At 43.3% G+C, this 23,162-nt stretch overlaps 1 protein-coding gene across 3 annotated transcripts in view; it reads left to right on the forward strand.

Annotated features, from left to right (window-relative positions):
* Positions 1–23,162, forward strand: part of DIS3L2 (DIS3 like 3'-5' exoribonuclease 2) — a 261,720-nt gene that overhangs the window by 146,672 nt on the left and 91,886 nt on the right. For all 3 annotated transcript variants that reach the window (XM_067561129.1, XM_067561130.1, XM_067561128.1), the window contains 2 exons: positions 11,898–12,010; positions 21,197–21,304. In XM_067561129.1, the coding sequence (XP_067417230.1) occupies positions 11,898–12,010; positions 21,197–21,304 (221 nt within the window). The remainder of the gene's footprint in view (positions 1–11,897; positions 12,011–21,196; positions 21,305–23,162) is intronic.

Consider the following 23,162-nt stretch of genomic DNA (forward strand, 5'->3'; position numbering starts at 1 on the left):
AGCCAGTTAATAATGGTATTGTTTGTTTCTTCTCGCCATGAGAATGAGCTTTCCAGTCAAAGTTACTATCCAGACCTGGGGAAATAATGTCATAAAATCAGGAACTGGGACAGTTCCCAAAGATTTAGGGGTACAGACTTTCATGTACCAGTGGATCTTTTTATCCATTTATGTGCATGGAGAAAAAAAAATAAGCTTCAATTAAATATTAAAGAAAACACCAAAAAGCAAATGTTGAAGTCTGTGCAGTTCAGGAATCTGGTAATTGGATAGAAGGGCCTCAGAGTGCTTTTCATATACTATCTTTTGGAGACATCCTACCTGGGGTTTCCAGTCTTTGCAAAGGATCTTCAAGGCCCGAGGACTGAAACCTCCATGAAGAAAAACTTCAAATCATATGCGGTGCCCAGGCAAATCTAGTGGAAACGGGGCTTTGGCAGTAAAGTAAACAGATCGGACTCTGAAGATCCATCAAGAGTAAACTTAAGAAGGTCTGAATGGAGCTTAAAATAGACTCCCACACAATTAATCTCACTCCTGTGTTTTGTTTGTTTTGTCCGAATACCAAAGATGCTCTCATTCTCTGTCATAAAAATATTCAGAGCAAATACTCAGTTAGCTGGAGGCTTAATTTAGTTTTTAATTTGTGAACTCTTAGGAATTTAAGATCCATGTTATAGTGCGGGGGAAATCCTCTTATAGTAAAATTCAATACAGTACCTTCCCCTTGATCATCGACTGTATGTTCATTACTTGGAAAGTGTAAAAACTAGTTCAGAAGTAAGCATTTAGGGAGGATATAAATATAAAGTTGGATGATGGGAAGGTATGCGTGATAGAAAAAGAAAGAGAGGTCGTAGCCACTGAGGTTTCCCTCTCCTAAATGAAGCTGAAACGGCAAAGCTGCTTGAGGGGGGAAATATCTTCTTCATGGTTGGCCTGTTACTTAATCCCAAGGTCTCTTTGCAGGCCAAGGCATGTGCAGCCAGGGTAACGTGACTGTGTTCGATATAGACATCACAAAAGGGACCCACCTAGTAGAAAAGAAACCTTGATCCCTCCTCACTGCAGATCTTCATTTCACGAACAGGATGACATCCTACACCCTAAATGATTGTACTTCATTTTGAAAGCTGCTGGGTGCCACTTCCTATCTCTCTAAAGTCAATGCCTGCGATAGTTAGCTTCTTGAATGGGACTTTAATGGCAATAGAAACAATTTGTGATTTGAATGTCAGAAATTTGTCCTTTCCCATTCACCACATTGGCTGTGATCCTTGCTGTTAAGAAGGTCTTGGGACAGCTTTCCTGTGGTAACTTTCAGCTACCAGCAAGGAGTGCCTTCTGAGATGGAAATGTGTTTTCACAGATGCCCAATCACTGCCTCACTGATCTGCTTAACAACTTGTCCTCATGGGAGGTTTAATCTGAGTACGCCTCCAACAGCCATATGTTGGGAAAAAGATCTGGAACTATGGTTCACTTTGAGCCCAAGTTAGTAATATTCACCCAGACCTTCTATCTCTGCTACTCCCTGCCCGGTTGGTTCTGTGTTCAGCAGAGAAACTGGCTGTGGTTTCTCCCTATTACTAGTCCTTTGCTCATTAATTTATTTTCTATCTATTGATTTTGTGAATAAAAAGTCACTTTAACTGATAGAGCTGCTTAAGAGAACTCGCTGTTTATGCCATATCCCAAAATAGCTAGGCAGTTTTGCACAGTTGATGGGAAAGCAGGCCCCTGCCTGAAAGAGCTCAACATCTAAAGAGGTGATATCACAGAAATGGGGGAGAGCTTTCCTTCACCTGCAGCAATTTCCCACCCAGCCCATGTCCATCTTTCTACTTGCAGTGTGTGCACGGGTGTTGCCAGAGCAGGCGACATGCACAGGGTCATCTAGTCTGATATCTTGCCACCCCTGTTGGCCACTATTTGATGCTTCAAAGAACTAAGATGCTCTCTTTTCCCGTCGTCATGATGTGCCTGCTTAACCAATTGTGCGGTTCTTGTTTATCTGTTTGTTAACACCAATAAACTTGTGTCCTGCTTTCATGTTTCTCTTTTATTTCTTGCTCAGTGGTATAAACAAAGCTCTGCTTCTTACGTGGTGCACTTGATCTCTGGGGTACTTATCTGCTTTGCCCTCCAGCCTGCAATTAAACATTGACTTCATACATGCAGTACTGAGCTGTGCCCTTGTAAATATTTGGCAATTTCCTCCCCCTGGCATTTCCCCTCTGTGAAAATATCAAACTGAATTTTCCAGCAGTAACTCTTACACTCTCCATCTGAATTATCAAGATCAACAGCCGGGCAACTTCTTGCCAATTCTGTTCTAATTTATATTGAATCTTTCTAGTTGGAATTCACTTGGTAACCTTTCATAAATGCATGAAGCCAGCAAACAGGCTGTGCTCTCTGTTTGTCTGAATACTGTCTGCGATGGTATAAATGCTTCTGAGCAGTCGGGATTTGGATGGTTGGGTCCCTCTGCTTATATCTGCCAGGCCAATGGGGAACATGGTTCCATGGTCTTCACTAGAGTTATCAGGAGCCTGAGTCACCCATGAGCCTTCTGCTATTGCATGAAACATTTTGCTTTAAAAGCTTAAAAGGTGAAATGTTCCTCAGAAGCCTACGCCACTTATGAACCTAAGTCTCATGTGTAAGGACAGTGGGGCATAGGCTTCCTAAACACTTCGATGCTTTTGAAAATGTTACCATCTTGAGAGCAGCAGTACCTATTGGCATAAACAGATTTAGAAGCAGCCGGTGCCCTAGTGACCACAGAAACGAGCTCCTGCAATGCTTTGCTTGCCTGTCTCAGGGATGTGATACGGCATCACACAGAGTGTTGGCAGCTGGCTCAAAGTTCAACAGCAAGACTTGTCACAGGAGCTGAAAATTCAGAGGACACCCTGAATGCTCCAAGATCTACGCTGCTTTCCTGTTAAAGAATTGCGCGCACACACACACCCGAACTAGCTGTACCCCAGGAATGACTGATGTTGATGTAGAACTTTCCATTTGCCAACTCAGAACATCCACTTCAGAGCTGGGCCGTGCTGAGGAATTCATTCCTAGCAGCAATTTGAAATGTCAAGCCTGCCTATGGTATTTAAATTTAAATGTAGACGATTTGGCATAGGATTTTGGCATATATAACCAGGGTGCTCTAATGCATTGGTTGTAAAGTGCCAGGAGAAAGCCTTGTTATGAAGATGTGCTATACACATTTAGTTTTGCTGTATAAAAGGTAGCTCTTAAACCCTTATGAAATGGTTTTAGAACACTGGATGCTTAATTTATTAGCTGCTGTGGATAAAGACCGTCTGTGGTTCTATGACAGACCTGCTTACAGCATTTAATTTACTAATAGATGGAGTTAGTTGTCCCCTCATAATTCTAAAACTACTTGAAGAACTGCTGATCCATCCATGGAAATTCTGGAAAATGTTCCACTTAGAAGCAGTTTAGCTCCAATTTCATATTTCTGCTTTTCATCTTCACTTGTTCTTTATTGTTAAAACTGCGTCATGAAAACGATGACTTCTGTTCTGTCCTCCACCTGAAGCCAATCCTAATCCTGTTTGTAAACCTGCAATCGCTTCCACAGTGTTCAATTGATGTCAGAGGGTAAAATGAGCTCCGGGTGAGAGCAGAAGAGCCCTAAAATGCAAGTACTGTTGTCATGCAAATGATCTTAGAGATAAATAGAAGAGAGGTAGAATCCTACAAGATCAGGGTTGGGAGGGACCTCAGGCGGTCATCTGGTCCAACCCCCTGCTCAGAGCAGGACCAACCCCAACTAAATAATCCAATTTCTACAGGCTGTGCTGTAGAAACTGGATTATTGAAGCATTGCACTTTAATATTCTGAAGATATTTTTTTTAAAAATGGGGGGACAGGGAGGGAGAAGCCATTAAAGTGCAGTTCTGCCCTGAAAAGTGACTGGCATCAGGGGGCTTCATGTTGATCACGCCATGATTTCCCATACAAAGAGCTCAGCCTCATTTCTGAGCGTCAAGCTGGCTTTTTGTTCCCTTTGAACACATCACTAGCACTGTAAGTGTAAGTGACTGGAACTTAGGGCTTGACTACACACACGCTGTTTGTTGCTATACTGTTATAAACCCCTTTATAACCATACAACTGCATCCACACTGGGGAATTGTTACTGCTTTCATTGTATCCGTTTCTAAACTGGTATAGTTAAAGCCATACACAAACTGAGTGTAGATCAACCATTAGCAAACGATGCCGCGGATGCACAAGGAGTAAGGGAATAAGGCTCTTGCTCTCTCTCAAGTAACTGGAAAAAGCCTTTTAATCAATGAAGTGAGCAGAGCTGAGTGTGAATACTCACAGTACACACAAGGAACAGCACTGAATTATGAGGGGCTGTTTTCAGGCAGGCATTTTTCAGAGTAAAACAGCACTGTAAGAGCGAACTCCAAAGCAAACAAGTTATTCACTGATTGCTGTTCAGTGCCCTCACTAATCACACTGCTGATTTTAAAAAATTTTCTCCCTTTCTGTGCAATCCTCTTGGAACTTCCTGGTTCTCAGAAGAGATCCTTGAATGCATCATTCTGTGACATCGCTCATGTCATTGACTATCCTGATGCAGACCCTCCTATTTTCAGAAAACCAGGAAGGAACTAGGTTTGTTCAGTCTACAGAAGAGAAGAATGAGGGGGGATTTGATAGCAGCCTTTAACTACCTGAAAGGGGGTTCCAGGGAGGATGGAGCTAGGCTGTTCTCAGTGGTGGCAGATGACAGAACAAGGAGCAACGGTCTCAAGTTGCAGGGGGGGGTCTAGGTTGGACATTAGGAAAAAGTTTTTCACTAGGAAGGTGGTGAAGCACTGGAATGGGTTACCTAGGGAGGTGGTGGAATCTCCATCTTTAGAGGTTTTTAAGCTGCGGCTTGACAAAGCCCTGGCTGGGATTATTTAGCTGAGGTTAGTCCTGCTCTGAGCAGGGGGTTGGACTAGATGACCTCCTGAGGTCCCTTCCAATCCTATGATTCTATGACTTCAAGATCTCTTCCTTGAGTGGTAACAGCTAATTTAGACCCCATCATTTTGTATGTAATGTTGGGATTATATTTTCCAGTGTGCCTCACTTTGCATTTATCAACCTTGAATTTCATCTGCCATTTTGTTGCCCAGTCACCCAGTTTTGTGAGATCAATTTATAACTCTTCGCAGTTTGCTTTGGTCTTCACTATCTTGAGTAGTTTCCTATCATCTGCAAATTGTGTACAGTGCCTAGCACACCTGTCACCCAGCCGCAGCTGAGCCTTCTTGGGGCTACAGTAATACAAATAATGACTAATTATTCATCTTGCAGAATTGTGGAGAGAAGCTCAAGTGCCTTGAAGACCTCAGCCAGGCTGTTACTGAAGGGAGAGGTCTCTTCATCAGGTGGGAAGCAGGAGAGTTGTACCTACTATGTGGCAGGTGCTGGGAGCCTTTCTAACTCTGATCTGTGTTAGAGGGATTTGGAAAGGAACCTCCCTTGAAGTAGACACTTGCTGCAGAGAGCGGTGGCATATGGCACCTCATCTGTATCTTTGCCATGTAGCGTTGTACGTTGCGTATGCATTGCCAGCTTTCTCGCCTCTTTTCAAAGTGTTGACTTTAGCAGACTTTGCGTGCTGCAACTCCCTTCTTGGGGGCCAGCATCTAGCTCTCTCTCTACCGCTCAGCTCTGCAGGCTCCAGAAATGAAGATACGGGAGATCTTTTAGAAAGTAACTTTCACTCCGATAATTGAGTGAAAATACTAGCTTTGCTCCACATTTACTCAGCCACTAACCCAAGAAATGGGACTGTTTTTATTTGCCAAAAGTTTTTCTTAAAGTTTTATGTCAAAAGGAGCTGGTAACAGGAGGACTTAGTGAGCAAAGAAAAATATTAATGACTGAAAATATGTGTAGCTGGACTTCAGATGGCTGAAACGGCATCTTGTGACTTGAAAAGTTTCAGTGTTTCTTGGTAAATAAGGCAATATATTCATGCCCAGTTGCAGTGTGCTTTCAGAAACCAAAACGGCCACAGGGCATGCAAGGAAGATATAATGTAAGCGTTTTCCCCTCGTTATTTTAAAATAAGTGAAATAAATCACATCTGCCGTTGGAACAATAGCTTGGCCTTCTGGGGTAGAAGAGTGACCTCAGTTGACAAATAAAAGCCATTCTTTTTGTCTTTGAGCATGAGAGCAGTGTAAATAACTTCTCTGGGCAGCTTTTTACAACTGCTTCTCTCTTCCGGTGTATCTCCTAAACCAGACACTTCAGTATGTGTGAAACTTGGTGGTACCAATGTAATCCTTGTCTGCTCGTCTTTGGTACCATCTGCTACTCTGATGGTCTTGCTGATTTGTGGGAGTTCCCTGGCGCAAGAACTTCATGTAATAGTGGATGTTAAAGCACCGTGAATGCCACCGGTGCTAGAGAAGTGCAGCGGATGGGATGGCGGTTCCCAGCATGGCTTGACAGACACCCGCTAGCATGCTATAAATAGCATTGTGACCATGGTGGCTCAGGTGGGGGCTTGTGCTAGGCACCCAACTACAATTCATCCCAGCCCCCAGGTATGTGCTCAACCAGCAAGCTCCAGCCACCCCATATGCCACCATGGTTACACTGGTATTCTTAGTGCTCTATGGTGAGCAGAGCTAGCATGTTTGTCTACTTGCACTCGGATGTACCCTCTCAGGGGCTGTGCAGACCTACAGTAAGTGCCATCCACCTGATGCCATGAAACCTACAGATAGGATTTGTATTGGGGACTATTGTTTTATTGGTACCAAATCCTGCCAGCCCCCTCCTGTATTTATTTCATCCACCAATTTCATCGTGTCCATGCTCTAGAAGGTGAGCTCTCTGTGGCAGGACTGTCTTTTACTTCTCTGTGCAGCACCTAGCACAATGAGACCCTGATTCTTGTGTAGGGCCCCTACACAACTGTAGTGCTACTAGTAAGCCAACATAAAGTGGTCTTTTATCTTTGTTTCAGCCATGTTCTTGTATTAAATGTTCAGGTGAACAGTAATGGAAGTGTTTGTCACCTTTTCTCCTGATCATGGTGGTGGTGGAGTTGTGGAAGAAAGCAGGGAGGGAGTTTCCAAATTCTAAGGAATTGTCTTCTGCCACCTTAACTTTATGTTGGGTTCTGAGTTGCATGGCCGTGAAACGTGTGCTTTTTCCTTTACAGTGCATGCCAACACCCTGTGCAATGTTAACTTGCTTGGTTGCCTTCTCTGAGTATGAATATATTACCGGGGTGTTGTCTTAATTGCTGTTCCCATAAATATAAACTTCAGCTTTCAAAGTCCCAGAGCAAACACTTGACACAAATCGCTGTGCTGGCAATTCTTCCAGATTGAAAGAGCCTTTTCTCTTCTCTCCCCTTCAACCCTCTTTAATCCTTTTTTCTATAATGAAGGAAAAAAATTCTCTAAGCTGTTTTTGTTCAAGAAAGTGAGGTCATTAGCGAAGAAGTCAAAAACGAGCTCTCTCTTATCTCTCCTGCGAGGTGACACACGTAATTTGTTCAAATGTGATTTCAGCATCCGATCAGCTTTGCATCCATACAACATCTTGGAATGGACTCAAACAAATCAGGTTTTCAAATCAAAGAGTCAGCCCTCTAAAAAACCAATTGGAACCCCGTGAAGCATCATTCCAGTGGAAGGCTGCCATTGTTAGCTCTGTCATTTGTTAAACTTCAGTATGAGATCACACACTGTATTAAGGGAACTTGGAGATGGCACAAGTCTATGATTTGCATCTTATCCAGCCGCTAAGTTGTTGTTAAAGTAGGAGTGAATTGTATTATTGGAAAAGGCTTGCTGTCTTTTTGCAACGTGAGAAACAGGATTGTTTTTCAGTTGCAGCATTTCAAAGAGTGCATGTAATCAGTGTGATGACTGCAGCTACCGTTAATCTTGCAAAATGTGTTAACCCTAAAGGCAGTTTTGCTGGGTGAGAGCAAGTCATTGCATCTGTTTCTACTTTGTAGAGTTCTAGATAGCTTTTCTTTGTTGTTGGGTCTTGCAATGCAATTGTTTGCTTTCAAGCAGTACCAGTTTCTGCCTCTAACATACGTGGCACCATCTATATTCCCTAATCCATAGCGTCTAGTAACCGAGGACATGGTTAGATGATAAAATATGTTTTGTCCAGTCCTAATCCCCCAGTGCTAAACTTCTGAGCTGTGTGCAGCCTCATGATGGCACTGTCAGAATGGGACTGAAGAATCTAGTTTTATTTCTGTTTAAAGCTGTTTAGTTTTAGATGAGATATAAAACTATGTTGTCCTGACTTCTCTTGGCCATCAAAGTTGGCATGGCACTTTTCACTAAAGTAGGTGTTAGCTTTCAGCTTTTGCTTAGATTCCAAACTGGACAATTGCTTGATTAAATTCCTATGCATTTATTTACTCAGCGCCGTGTTCTTCTTTGCATCCGATCTTAAACTTCTCTTTAAGGTTGCTGTGTCTTGAACACAAGTCTGTGTGTTGCTGCGCGCTGCTGTAGTTGCATTCTGTCTTTAGAGGTCGCTGCCTGTCAGTGGCGAAGTAAGTCTAGACGGTTTGTAAAGCACTTTGGGAAGAAAGGTGCTCTAGAAACAAAATCAGGATGGAGCATTGCATCCTGGGATGTGCAGCCTCCATTTGCTCTGAAATCGTACTGCCTTATCAAACATGACTTGTAGACTGCAGCGGGCCATATGCGGCCTGCACTGTGCCCACCCTTACTTTTCCCAGAGGCCTCTGTTCTCAGTGGTGAGTCGTTTTTCCAGACCTCAACATTTGTCCTTTTTCATAGCGGAATGTGCTGGTTTAACTCTCCTTCACTCTCTGCAGATCACACTCTCTTTTTCCTTAAGAAATAATGTCCATCTTACAAACTTCCTTTTTGTGACTTAAAAACAAAACTCAGTTAGTCCAAAAAAAAAAAATATTCACAAACCCGAAGGGGAATTCTGGAGAGCCACATTTCTGTATCCCCAAAGATCTTTCCTTTTCCTAGCAAATAAACCAGAAGAGAACAATCCACAGGTATTTCTGTGCAGCGTTTGTTGAACAGGTGAGGATGATATTTTGTCTAGGACATTTTAAAAGCAGTGGCTTAAGAGAAGTCATTGGCTGATTACAGAAATCTCTGCGCTGTATCTCCAAATTCTCTTGGACTGGATTTTATTTTGGGGGGTGGGGAGAAATGAGTGAGTCATACTTTCAGCAGCACAAACCTGAGAGCTGCCAGTGCACATTATGTCAATATATGTAACAAAATATTTACTTAGGGCTTCCATTAAAAGTTCAAAAGCAGAGGGCTCAAGTTGACCCCTGCTTTTAGAACCTCTGGTGGGAATCCTGAGTGAAATTTAACTCTGCTCCATGTGTTTTTATTGGCTACCTTCATGTTTTATTATCTCATGTAATGAGATCTTTCTTGGTTTGTCGATTTTTTTTCTTCTTTTTTTTCTTCCCTGCTGAGGACAAAAAGTTCACGTATGTAACAGTGTGCATATTGAATTCAGGTGCCATTAAAGGCATGATGTAATGACCCCCACTCCTTTTCCTTTGGTCAATATTTGCCTGTAGGGTCAATACATTACAATATTGACTTCAAAAGAAATCAGGTGGGTTTTTTTTATACCTTCTGAAAGTGTTGGTTTCAAATGCTTGTAATATTAAAACATTTGGTAGAATTGTTGGTCTTAGACTTACTCTCTAAGTAGTTTCAGGTTTGGACTCTTGATCCATGTAGAGCAGCTTTTAGGGCATCTGATAATATCACAACACAGCTGTAGGCAGCTTTCTGAGATGAACCGTTTGATCTTTAATCCACAGACGTTTCTCCCAAGCTTTCTAATGACTTATGGAGTTTGTCCCTCAGTATGGGACTGGATTATTACACTCTCCCACTGTGACCCATTGTATTTAGTCTCTGCAGGCCACTTTAATGGAATACAGGTTAGACGGACAAACCTAAATTGCACCATTCCCTCTTCCGTGCACTTTTCAGCTGCCTTTAGATACGGTTTATTGAATTGACCATTAGTGGACTGCAAATAATTGAATACTTTATATATTCAAATGACTGTACAAGCATTAATTAGTGGAACTCGATGGATGAATTGTAATATGTTTGAACCTTAATGCACGCACCGTGTGCCGCTCAGCTATTCTCTGACATCCCATGTACCAGAATTTTAAGATGGGTGGATGTCCTAATGGCAATCTTGAACCTTTTCACTCCTGCTGTTACTATCTATAACGTTCAGTTCCCAGCATATAAAATTCTAGCTTTCTCAGAAGGGTGTGCAGTCAGATATACAGCAGTGCTTAATTACAGTAGACTCTTGTTTGCAGCAACACCTTGTAAGAGCAACCGCCACCTACGAGCAACATTTTCCCTGAGAACACTTTCCCTGCTGAGAATTGTCAACACGCCCCCTAATAGCAACAGCCGCTTAGGAGCAATATACGAAAAGGGCACCAGTATGTTGTTGCTAACGAGCGTCTACTGTATTATATGTATGTGTTATCAAACTACACTTAAAATACAGAAATTAGATGCAAACGATCATGCTATAGACTCACGCTTTGTTTATACACCTGCTGCCCGCTCATATATGGGATGTTTACTAATACAGAATTAGTGTAAGTTGTATTTTAAAAAAAGGATAAATATCTGTGATACAAAAGTCATTATCTAGGGTGAATCCTATTTAAAAACAAAAACAATAACCAACCCATCAACAATTAAGAGACCGCTGCTGTTAAAAATATTCCACAGCTAACCACTGTAAATCTGTTAGCCCAGCTCTTAGTGAAAAACCAGAGAGTGCTTGTAGCATTCCTTGAGGGACCAAGGGATAAAATTACTTCCCAAGCTAAGGACGCCTGCCTCATGGTAAACACTTTGGTAGCAGCCCTCTGGATTTTAAACCAAGGGGCCACTAATAAATACCTCCTTTAATTGTAACCACAACAGTATCATGCAAGAAGAGAGCTGGGCTTTCAGGTAGCTAGTGTGCTAAGCCAATTAAGGCTTCATGGGTCATAAACTGCAACCTATGTTCCACCCGGAAATGAAATGAAAACTAGTGCGGAAAGGAGTGCAGAGCTCAACAGAGGAATGCTATTCCTGTTTGCAGTATTGCATAATAAGCTTGCTACTGCATTCTGCACTACCTTGCGTTTCTAGATGATTTTAAGATGCAGCCTAGGTAGATGGTTTTGCAGTGTCCTAATGTCAAGGTGACAAAGGCCTGAATCACTGTAACATGGTCCAGATTTGAAAGACACGATCAGTCACACATTTTTTACTAAGTGCATATCCGCAGCAGTAATGGGGGCACATAGGTCCCTTGGTAAAGAAATCATTCTTAGTCCCGGCCAAAGATTGTAGTCTCTGTAGCGCACACTTCAACTTTTTAGATGAGGGTGATCACAAGCTGCATTGTAGAATACAACACTCTTGTCAGACCCAGTCTTAGGGGCAGCAATACTGGCAGGTTGTGGCGGGGTTCGACAATGAGATGGGAGGGGGAGAGGGTGGAATTCAGCATGCCAGTTGCTAAAATAGAATAATCAGTCAAAAGAATCTATATCTGGAAATGTAAAGGCCTGTCCGAAGGGGGAAAATACTCATGAAAATTGGATGTTGTCATTTTCTTGTACATTTTCCTTGCTGTCTCATTCTTGATGACTCTATGCTCATACATCTTGGCTAATTGCTCTGCCAGAAATGACCTGGCAGAAAGTCTAGTGATTGTAAAATTGTTGAAATTTTTCTTAAAAGGTGACTTTTGGATGCAGTTACTTCCTTCTCTCCTCACTCCCTAATAATATCCTGACTTCTGTGTGCAATTTCAGGAAACTTTGAAGTGGGTGTTCATATTGCAGATGTGAGTTACTTTGTTGTGGAAGGAACAGCGCTGGATAAAGTGGCCAGTGGAAGGGCAACTAGTGTCTATCTAGTGCAGAAGGTAAGAATAGCGATTTCCTTCTTCTGAAAATTGTCTTCCTTTTCCCTTAAATTCATTATAAAGAGTCATTATCAGAAGCAATGAAACAAACTCAAACCATTATTATAGTAAACCTACAAGAAACAAGCAGATCCAACACACGGATAACAAAGTTGCACAAAACCTCAGTACATTCAAAGATAGCATTGCATAAAACAGGAATACATATTTTCATCATGCAATAAAATGAAATTGAAATTCAACAGGCATCAAAGCAACTTAAGAAACAAGTGCTACATTTCTGAAGTAAAACATCCTAATGCATAAATGCTGACTACATTATTAGATGGGGTAAGTTTAGGAAGTTTCCAGGCCAAATTTTATACCATGTTGTTCCTGATTTTCGCAGTTAAATGTGCAAAAGTGCTTTTAGGATACATCAGATATTACATTGCTCTTCTTGCATTGAAGGAAGCCAGATAGCCTACTTTCTATCAACCCGCTGTGTGATCTTTCAGCAGCAGCAACAGAAAGTGGAATATTAAGAGACTGCAGAAAGTTCATAAGAGCAGATCCTGTTCTCTCCTGATCAGTTGGGCTCCATCTTATTTATAAAAGAGATGCCATCCATTGTTGTTCCACGTATGTGCAAAGAAGAAGGGGCATCTCTGATTAACATTCTTTTGCTTAGTGTGCAGGTCTGTCTCCCATCCCTCTCCTTTCCAGATTTGCTTATGATTCATAAGGTGGCACCTTCAAATCTCAGTGGGAGCTTCAGAGACCATTGAAAAGCAAGCGATACTGACACAGGACAGTTTAAAAACCTTCTAAAGCATGTCTAGTCAATGTCCAAACAACAGGGAAAGGTCAGAGCATTGGTCAAGGTGCTAAGGAATTAGTATGCATAAGCTACTTCTGTCAAAGACCGTGATCCAACCTCTACTCACTCTTAGCCAGACTGACATAAATGCAGCAAGAGCAAACTTCCCAGTGCAGCAGAATAGGCACGGGGTTCGTGTTTACTGATGAGAGAAATCTTTTAGTTCTCCCTCATGAAATTGCTTCTGTAGTTCCCCACCATTGTGTGCTGAGGACGATGATCCCAGAACATTGTAACACAGATTACCCATTAGAGGGGTGTATGTATTGACCTCTGTTTATAAAATGCCACATCCCAGTAATGATCTTTTGTTCTAATTTGTCCACCAGCCACAGTGGGTTGAGAGCTATTTCTCTTATGCTGATCGTGCTGTTGCATTGGCTTCAGTTTGCAGTTGTTTATTCTTAGCAGTTGATTTATAATTTATTTCCATGACATTAGTTTTAGTAGGAACTAATTGTGGAGGATCCAAAGAAATACATGAGCTTTTTAAATGCTTATGGGCGTGGGGATGCCACTTGAAATAGCAATTGGAATGTTGCCTCTGTGGTCTGTGCAGAAGGGCTTTGAATGGCTAAAGTGCTTTAGAATAATTCTCTCATTGCAAGACACAGGGCACACTGGTGCTACAGTGTGGAACTGAAGACACAATTTGTTCAGAGACCTCCACTTATCAGTAAGTGACCATCCTATATAAGAAGGCTGAAAACAGAAATATTTTGATTTGTGAATGATGCTGAGATGCCTCATGGGAGTTGTAGTTTGGATGCCTCCTGCTCCCGTTTTCTTCTCTAGGCTGGTCGTCTTGGTTGGACGACATCTCCCACAATGATCTACTACGGCACACTTCCTCCCCTCTCCAAGATTAGTGGGAGTTGCTAGCCCTGGTTCGTCATGGGAGATACAATCCTGCAGAAAGCCCCCTTACACAGGAGAATGGTGATATGAGGCAGTCAAACTAAAACACCCATGAGGCACGGTGGTAGCATTTCCAAATCAAGGTATTTTGTTTTTTAGGCTTTTTTGGGGCTGTTTTTTTTTTTTTAAACCAAAACAAATTTTTTCCCCATAGAAAGCAGGCATTTTTTACAAATAAATTAGTTGATTTGAAAACCCAATTTCCTGTTGAAAAACAGTTTTGACAGAGAGTTTTCAACCAGCTTTAGATATAATTCTTAACTATGATTTCCACTTACATCATGACCTAAATCGTTATTGGTTTCCAACTGCCTTGTTTGTTAGCTCCAGGAGTGGCATTTTATCCATTTTTTTGCCCTGAATGAATAGATTTTAGGAGTGCAGATCAAGTGAGATATTGAAAATATGGAAGATTTTTCCCAGTGACTCTAACTTGGTTAAAAATTGCTCATGTGTTGGATCTTAAAATTCCTAATTTTTTAATGTGATGTTAGTTAATTCTAACAAAATAGCTAAAAATAAGTGGGGGGTTGGACAGAAGAGGTTAATAAAAGCTGGTTTGAAACAAGATGGCAAGGTAACGCTCAGAGAAAATAGACTTTCCTTTGATGGAATTGTTCCACAAAGGCAGCTATGATGCTGCCATGGTTTAGAATAGTGCAAATTCTCCGAAAGAGGAAATGAAATAAATCTACATATTTAATTCTCCTGAACCATCTGTCCAGAAGATGAATTATTGTGTAATGGCTAACAATTTGTTTAATAAAAGTCAAAGGTTTAGAAATAAGTGAATCGATTTTTAAAAAGCAAGAAAACCTAAAGTTTTCTCCCTTTTGGCACATCTTACGGTGTTGTTATTTTAGGTGTGAAGCAACTCGAGTGAAAGGTCAGCCATAAATCCCTATAATGTTTTACTGGTCCTGTTTTATAATAGAGATCAAAGATTGGAACTGGAAGCCTGTGTACATGTTGAGTCCAAGGACTTTAGACGTTCACTTTTGACACCAGCAGGTTGTCAGGGTGTTGATATTTTGATAAAGTCAAGCTGGGTAACAAAGAATTGATCGAAATCTGAATTCATGGAAGTGTTGATACAGAAAAGAGAACTCTTAAGCAGAAATTTTGGCTCGTAAACAAATTGCCTATTTCCTTTGAGTGTCTTTCAGTGCATGAGTGATAGGTTAACTGAGCCCACCCCATTGTTAAATCTCAGTGTTCCCCTTCCTACATCAGGGGAGAGCAGCTGACGGAGGCTTAGACTGGTAATGTAATACCGCCCCAGCAGATAGACCAGCGATGAAGGGGATCGCTCGGGGAAGTCAGCAGGCTGATCATAATTAACCTGAACCAATTGAGAGCGATCAGCCAAGGCAGCAAGGGAATTAGATTGTTTGAGGGAAATAAAATTGTCCATGTGACTTTGTGGAAATGCCAGAGGGCTATTCTTAAACAGTGTTTTGTTCTTTATCTTGATTGATTTTTCTCTCCACGCCACCCCCACCCCCATCCCTAAATAAATGTCTGTGGCAATTCCCATTGATTATAGAGCTGCCCTGGCTCACCTGCTGAGCAAGTCACACTTCCAGCCGATGTTTCTACCTTTTAAAGCTAACGGTGAGTTTTACAGTGCAGCGTGTATGCCCCCTCCAACTACCCACAGCTCTCCAGGAATCCGTACTTGGCCTGGAAACTAGACATTGGATTCTAGAGGCAGTTTATTAGCCCAAGACGCGCAAAAGCCAAAAGCCCAGTGTTCTCAGAAGCAGGGTCGAAGAGTCACATAATGTGATGTGAACCTTCCATCTAGAGGGACCAGCTCTCGAGCAGTATGTCAGGACATGTTCAGTTTTATAGCCCCAGAAAGACAATATATAGGAAAACTTCCATCTTCAGTACATGTTTCTCCTACTCTGGTGTCACAGTAATAGGTCCTAGTGAGTGCTTCCCGCTGGCCACCCATTGGGAATCCATGTCTCTGTGCTCTTGATCCCCAGGGCTTTCAAGCTTCTGGAGTCTCAGCAGGCTGCAGCTCTGGTTCCTCCCTTGGGCTCTCGGGCATGTTTCCTGGGCCCTGACTCTGAAATGGAACTTCTCAGCCAAGTCCCCAGGAGCTACGCTGACCCCTGAGATAACCCCGGCACTTCAACAGTTAATCCCGGAACTCCACCCCAAAAGCGTGATGCTCCTGGTTACAGTTTACCTCTCTCAGAGGCATGCCGCAGTTGTGAAGCAGTTAAGACAGAGTCTAACACATTAATGCTCTTCTATGCTTAGATATATAAAGCACAGGAGAGTGCGGATCATACAACACAATGAGCGTTACAACAGGACCCTTTCCTTAGGGACCATTGCTGTCCAGGCAGGCAGTGTGCCCTTGCCTCACACGGGCTGTTACATGATGGGTGGTTTCTCACTCATACAGCCCCTTCCCCAGCTTCACTGGCCTTGCTCACTCCTGTCCCATGCTGCATTTTCCTGTCTTGCTCCTCTCTTGCCATGTGGCTTGCTATTTAAACTCCTCCTGGTCACCTGGCCACCTTCGTTCTGCCTTTTGTGTAAGTCTCCACTACTTGCACCTTCCCCCTCCCTTCAGAGGGGTCAGCTAGATTGAATTTTGAAGGCTTGAGCTGCTTTTTTAGCATAACTTTTGTGTGGTTAAGGTAATGTCATTCATCTTAGAATCTCCCTTTCTGTCTGTCTGGTGTGTACCTGCTACGGGACCTGTCAGCGACAGTGGATCCACACACATGCAGGCACTCCTGATACAGCAGTTTTTCATAATATAACTTCACATCATCAACCAGAATTCGTACGTTGTAGAAACAGACCTCTAATTCATTGCATCTGGTCCCTCTCACCTCCAGTGTCAGAAGGGTACGCAAAGCTTGTCAAACGGATTTGTAACTGACTCAGAAAGCACCATGGGGAGCAGCTAAAACATGGCGAAAGGAAATTGGTTTCCCTCAAGATGCTGGCTTGTTTGGCTGGGCTCTCACTGATTCGGCTACATGCTTTGGAGATGGGCAGGAAGAAGATTTATCCGAGGAGAGAGATGGAAGAGTAAACCCTCTGCCTGTAATTTGATTTGAAATGCAAACCACAGCAGAGAGTGTTGTATTCACCAGCTTCTAGTTCTGACTGAAGTTAAATGCACTTTCCGTTGTTTTAACCAGGATTCCGGGTTGGGTTCTACTCAACATTCACTAGAAAGACTTTCCTGGGGGCTGGAACTCTCTCCCCACTTCTCATTTGGAAAAATTATTTTTTTCTAGTTACCACTAGAGCTCTACAGCTGTATTGCTCAAAGTAATTGGAGCTGAGCCCTTCAGTCCCTGTATCTGTGATCATGCTGGGAACTTTATTTCAGTGATATGCCACTTCCCGTTACAGTAAAAACAGAGTCCAATGAGGTGGGCCCCGTCGGGGCCAGACCTTAGTCATTTGCCTGGAAAGCCATTTCCCTACATTTCAAGCAGCTGAATCTCTACATTCCACAGTAATCCATGTAGTGGCGGGCACACTTCGCTATCTCTTGGCAGATGGTCACCTCGCACGTTCTCAGGGTAAGGCATCTGAAGAGATGAGACGTCCGTTGATTATTCGAGACACCGCTGTGCATCACTGACACATTGCAAATCTTTCACAGATCTTTAAATGTGCACATCTGAAAAGCCGACTGTTCCTCCCCCTTGCAAAAGCCTTTTCTGGTGGAAGCAGGAGCCACGGGACAACCCCTACTAACTCCCTTCCTCCCTCAGCCTGACAGAACTGTTGCTGCTTTGTGTATAAATACTGCACTCGTGTGTATAAAGCAATCTGGTATTTGACCGTATTCTGAGATATGACCGTATTTGACTGTGTTATGTTAGTGCTCAGGCCATGAGATGAAATGTGCAGTTATGAGCCGAACTTTGCATTTAAAAACTTGTGAATTTATTCTCTGCGTAAAATATGTAGGAGGATCCAGATATTAAACAGATGCAGACAACTGACCAGGGCGACAGAGGTGTGTCCTGAACACAGGACTAAGGACTTAATTCAGTAGCGCACTTACGCATGTGTGTAACTAAACACGTGAGAAGTCCTATTGGTTGCAGTGGGACGACTCACTTAAGCACCTTGCTGAATCAAGGCCTGAAACGGGACTGTGAATTGAAACAACCCTTGCACGATGACTAAGAATACGATTTTAACGGCCCTCTAGGGCTTTATCTGCTTCAGCCCTGGCCACAGGAGCAGTGGCCGGAGATGGGTCAGTCTCCAGGACCAGAGCAGTGGCCGGAGCTGGAGCAGCGGCCGGGTCTGGAGCAACAGTCAGCCTTTGGCGGCAGGCTTGGACTGTTAGACCCCCTGGGTATTTTTAGTAAAAGTCAGGGACAAGTCACGGGCTTCTGTGAATTTTTGTTTATTGCCCACAAGCTGTCTGTGACTTTTACTAAAAATACCCCTGACAAAATCTTAACCTTAACAATAACTTCTCTAGCTTCAGTCAGGTCAATTTGTCTCTGCCTCCTTCCCCCATCTGTAAAATGGGGGTAATACTTCCCTACTCGATATAGTAGCTTTGTAACCATTAATTGCTTGAAGAGAAGTGTTTAGTACTATCATTATAATATAAGTTAAAGCTTTGTTGTGTTTTACATCATCAGAACCCCTTCTATGCCATTATAGCAGCTTGAATCAGTTATGAATCATGCTCGAATACACTTAAGAGGACTTTTTAAAACAAGAGCATCCCCTCATATCATCTGAGCTGTATTTTATGCTTACGGGCACCACAGGTTCATTGCAAAGCATACTGGATCCTGTATTTCTCTAGTAGAATACTGTTGCTTCAGTAGGAGATGAGGGAAGGGGAAAGCTGTCATACACATAAATATTCAGACAGGTATCATTGCTCTCAACCAAGAGGTCTGTTTGGGTTCAGTGCTTTCAGATGCCCCCATCCCAGAGAGTGGGCCCCTCTAGATTTTGGATGTGATCTCCGTATTCTTAGTTAACACAAGATGGCATTTGCCAGAGAAGGGGCACCTGGAACTGCTTTCTTTATTCTGGATTATGCATTTAGGAATTTTATTAAACTACTGCCACTTGTTCTGTGTGATCTTTACATGTCAGTAAGGATTTTACTCAAAACAATCCCATGAGATTTTGGTGAAGTGGGAATTTCCAACATCCCTTAGCTGTTCCCGACATAATGCTGTGTTCTCTTTTCTGTTATGTGTTGACAGAATACATTCTAAATTTATAACCTTGTGTTGTTGGCCTTTCCAGGCAGCATGGCAGACCTCACGTAGTATATCTGTAAATTATGAACTTACTAGTATTGTTAACGTGCTTTTCACAACTGGAATAACAGAGTTGACAGCCTTTGTGTTGTGGGAAACAGCTTATCATAATCTATGCCCTTCTGACCTTCTAGCTGAACCAGCACTGCTGATTCATGTTGAAAATGGCTCCTGAATGGTCAGAGAGCATACAGTTAACCTTTTGGCATTATTACATCGTGCTGTCAGAGTGGATTTATGAGCAGTGGTCTGGTGCCAAACTACAAATGCAATTAAATATTTTAGGAACTTTCTTTGAAAGCTAAATATGAAATGTGTGCACTTTGGGGGAAAAAAAAAAGACCCAATTTTTATTTCTTGTGTCTTTTAAGAGCCCAGCTATTCATCAGAGTTCCAGATAGTTCTGCTGTAGTATCTCTAAAATCTATGGGCGTCAGGGCTTGGACCAGTGCATGTTCATGTGACTTAGAGAGCGCTCTTTCTGTATTTATTATGGTGGGATTTAACAGAGGAAATAAAACTTACACTCAGTATGTAAATTGTTTAGATTGTGAGCTCTTCAGAGCAGGGGATTTGTGTTCCTCCTTGCCTGTAAAGCACCAGGCTCGTTACCAACCCTACATAAACAATAAGAATACATTCTTTTTGATCAGTGTATTTACTGATTTCCAGAAGGGTCAATAATGAGAGAGGAAATAAGAAAATAAAACTTCAAATCATTAAGGTTTGACCTGCTAAATGGCTGCTAAATAAGATCTTTTCCGCAGGCTTCACCTGAGAGAGAACGCCTCCGCTAGCATAAATCAGTGCACCACCATTAAAATCGCTGGAGTTATGTTGAATTAGCCCATCAGGAGAACTGGGTTCCGACCCTTTACTCTCCGCTATAGTCTGTTTAAGAATAACTCATTGGATAGGCAGCAGGGCTCAGCACCACAAATATTGATAGGACATGGGCTGTCATTTCACAGATGGAATCCCTATCAATGACTTCTGTTTAGTTTTGATATACACTGGCATTGTGTTGAACTGGAAGGGAGTACAATTAAAAATAATCATTGTTCCCTGCCTTGGCTTCTCGATCCCCTTGCTGCGTGTAGGTTACTCATAAACCAAGTGTTTCTGTTGGGTTATCTGGCCAATATCTCTATTGCTTTTTGGCCCAGGCTACCAAGGTGCCGTACAAACTTTAGTAATGCCTTGCCTCATCTCTGTGACATAGGGTAGGCAGTTTTATACCTATTTTGCAAAGGGTACAGAATCCAGGAATCCAGACTCCTACGCCTCTGATCACTGGAAAACTCTTGCCTTTCCCAGCTATACTTCACTGAGCTCTGGTCTACGCTACAGTTAAGTCGACATAAAACAGCTTATGTCGACCTGACTATGTCCGTGTGCACACTACAGCCTTGCTCACGCTGACGTAAGTGCCCTGCTACACCGCCACAGTAAATCCACAGCTTTCCACTGGCACTGTGAAATTGACAAGAAAGCCACGCTGCTGCTCGGTCTCCACTCCAAGCCAGGCTGCACTCTGGGGTCCTGGCTCCCTGTTCCCCACAGGGAGCCCTGCTGCATCGAAGCTCCCGGCTCGGCTCAGTGCCCGGCTGCCCCCTGGGCTCTCGGCAGCATCCCCCGCACTCCAGGCTGGGAATGGGAAAGCGAGACGCCCTGGGCGGCTTCCCCCCTGCTCCTGGCTGGGAGTGGGAAGGTGAGAAGCATGGGGGGTGGGACAGCTGGGTTCCCTGCAGGGAGCCATGTGGAGCTGAGAGCCCTGGCTTTCGGCCCCCCACGCTGCTTCTCTTCAGTCAGTGGAAGCGCTCCTGCTGCACCACCAACAGAAGGAGGGCAGTGTGGACATCGGCCCCCACAGTAATTACTGCAGTGGCTGTAAGTCGACTCAGCCTAGGTTGACTGGAGATTGTAGCGTAGCCATGCCCTGAGCTTTCCCCATCCCTCCTGGTGTTAAAACGGCAACCAGAAGGCGTGGAGGTTGTAAGTTGGAGAGCTGAAGATATGCTCTGTGTAGACCTCTTCCTTCCTTTCTGCTGGGACCTGTGCCTTGGGAGAGTCCGGCGCCAAGGAAATGAATGTCCTCACCCAGGCTGTCTTGTTTTTCAGGTGATCCCCATGCTGCCCAGGCTGCTTTGTGAGGAGCTGTGCAGTCTCAATCCCATGAAAGACAGACTGACCTTTTCTGTTCTGTGGAAGCTAACTCCGGAAGGCAAGGTAACCCTGGGTGCCCTGTCTCCTCCTGTGGATAGGATGCTGTGGAACAAGTGACTGGAACATCCTCATAATGTCAGACTGGGAGGGAGGGAGGGAAGCAATGTTATTTACAGTGATTGGGAGAGAGAATGAATGTTAGGAATATAGGGTTTTTGCTGCACCGCATTAGGCCACTTGCCCATGTAGGATCTTGTCTCCAGCAAGTTACTATCTGATGCGTCAGAGAAATGTGATTCAGCACCTCCAGCCCTGCAACCTGCATAGCCAATTATGCAATGCTTTGACTGAGGAAAATATTCCTTCCTGACCCCAGTGGTGGGCAGCTTATACCCTTAGCCATGAGATTGGATTGTTACGTCCAGAACGAGAAATGATATTAATGGGCATACTGTGATATAGCCCTTTCGAACAGACCCGGTTGCATTCTTTGAGGCTGTGCAGTGTGTAAATGATTGTCATGATTTCAGGGATGGCGGTGCAGCATGTTGTCAGTGAGGGCATCAAGTGATACTCTACTTGTCTTCATGTTTGACCCCTCGTGGGTGGGGGGAAGCAAGCAGCTCTGGCTGGCTCTTCGTTTCTTTCTCTCCTGTTCATCTCCCATCCCTCTGGACAGCATAACTACTCCTCGATTGCTTTTTTGGTGGCAGGGCCCTCTCAGAAATGGCGACCGCACGTCCTCTCCCTAAAAGGCTTTGAAAAACAGGGAGAGTTCTTTGGTATTTCAAGCGTGCCGCTCTCCCATAAGTGCGTTGCTCTTGTTTCATGTGCATTGTGGCCTTGCCAAAGGTGGCTGGCGTGTCTGTTTTTTGTGGTGATGTGAACCTCAGGTGATCTTTCCCGTGAAAATTGGTTTTGCTTCATTGCGAATGTTTGCATTGCTCCGGAGAGGTTCAAAATCTCCGTTTGTACGTACTAGCAGTGGGGCTGCACTGCGAAGTTCAGTTGCAGCTCTGTATCCAAACTTCTTCAGTGTTGTAATTTATCTCTAGTTATAGGCCCATCCCTAGCATTTATGAAGGATTTAGATTGTTGTTTGGCAAGTCTTCAGCTTTCTGTGTCCTGAATTCTAATTGCTCAAGGCACCCTCTGATACCAGGTACTCATTTGGCCCTTTATTTACCACTGATTGCTCTTTGAATAATGATGATAAGCTGCTAACTCTTAGATACTAATGCTTGGTTTTAGAACAATATTTAGATCCACCACGTTTGAACCAGTAAAAGTTTGGAGGAGTCACAGCATCTTTCCTCATGAATCAGGGATGCTGATCTCTGAAGTCAGGCTGCATTCTGCTAGGAAAGGTCTCTGACATCAGAGTCTGCACTTTCCTTTTGGAAGTCTGATTGCCTGCCACCACTTCGACAAACTGGTTTCTCCCGGGAAGCCTTTCAAGTCTGCAATGGAAGTTTGGGTCACTGGGTTTGATTAAGAATAGAAGGCAAGTTAATGAACCTTACTCTTTCTAAGATGAGATGCAACTACGAACCATTTTCCAGCTTGGCTTTTCTTCAAGACCTTATCGTTAAGAGTCAGGGCAAAGCACATCTAGTGCTACTACACTATGATGCAGGTATAGGCAGGAGAATGGGATAATTTTCTCTCTTCAGGCTTAGTAAGCAGTGAAGTCTGTCAACAGGCCCTTCTGCTTGCTGAATGTGGCCTTTGAACTTTGATTTCTCTTTCAGTGACATGCAGAGCTGTAAGGAATGTAACATGGAGAGAGGCTTGGAACACAGGGGCCCTATGAGTAGAGTCCTGCGCGGATACAAAATTTGTATCCACGTCCATCCGCTATCCGCAGAAATGGTCCCCGGATATCTGCAGATTTGCAGGGCTCTACTTATGAGAACCTTTC

The sequence above is a fragment of the Emydura macquarii genome, unplaced genomic scaffold (genome assembly GCF_026122565.2).
Source record: "Emydura macquarii macquarii isolate MOO-44397 ecotype Brisbane River unplaced genomic scaffold, CSIRO-AGI_Emac_v2 contig_2365, whole genome shotgun sequence".
Lineage (NCBI taxonomy): Eukaryota > Metazoa > Chordata > Testudines > Chelidae > Emydura > Emydura macquarii.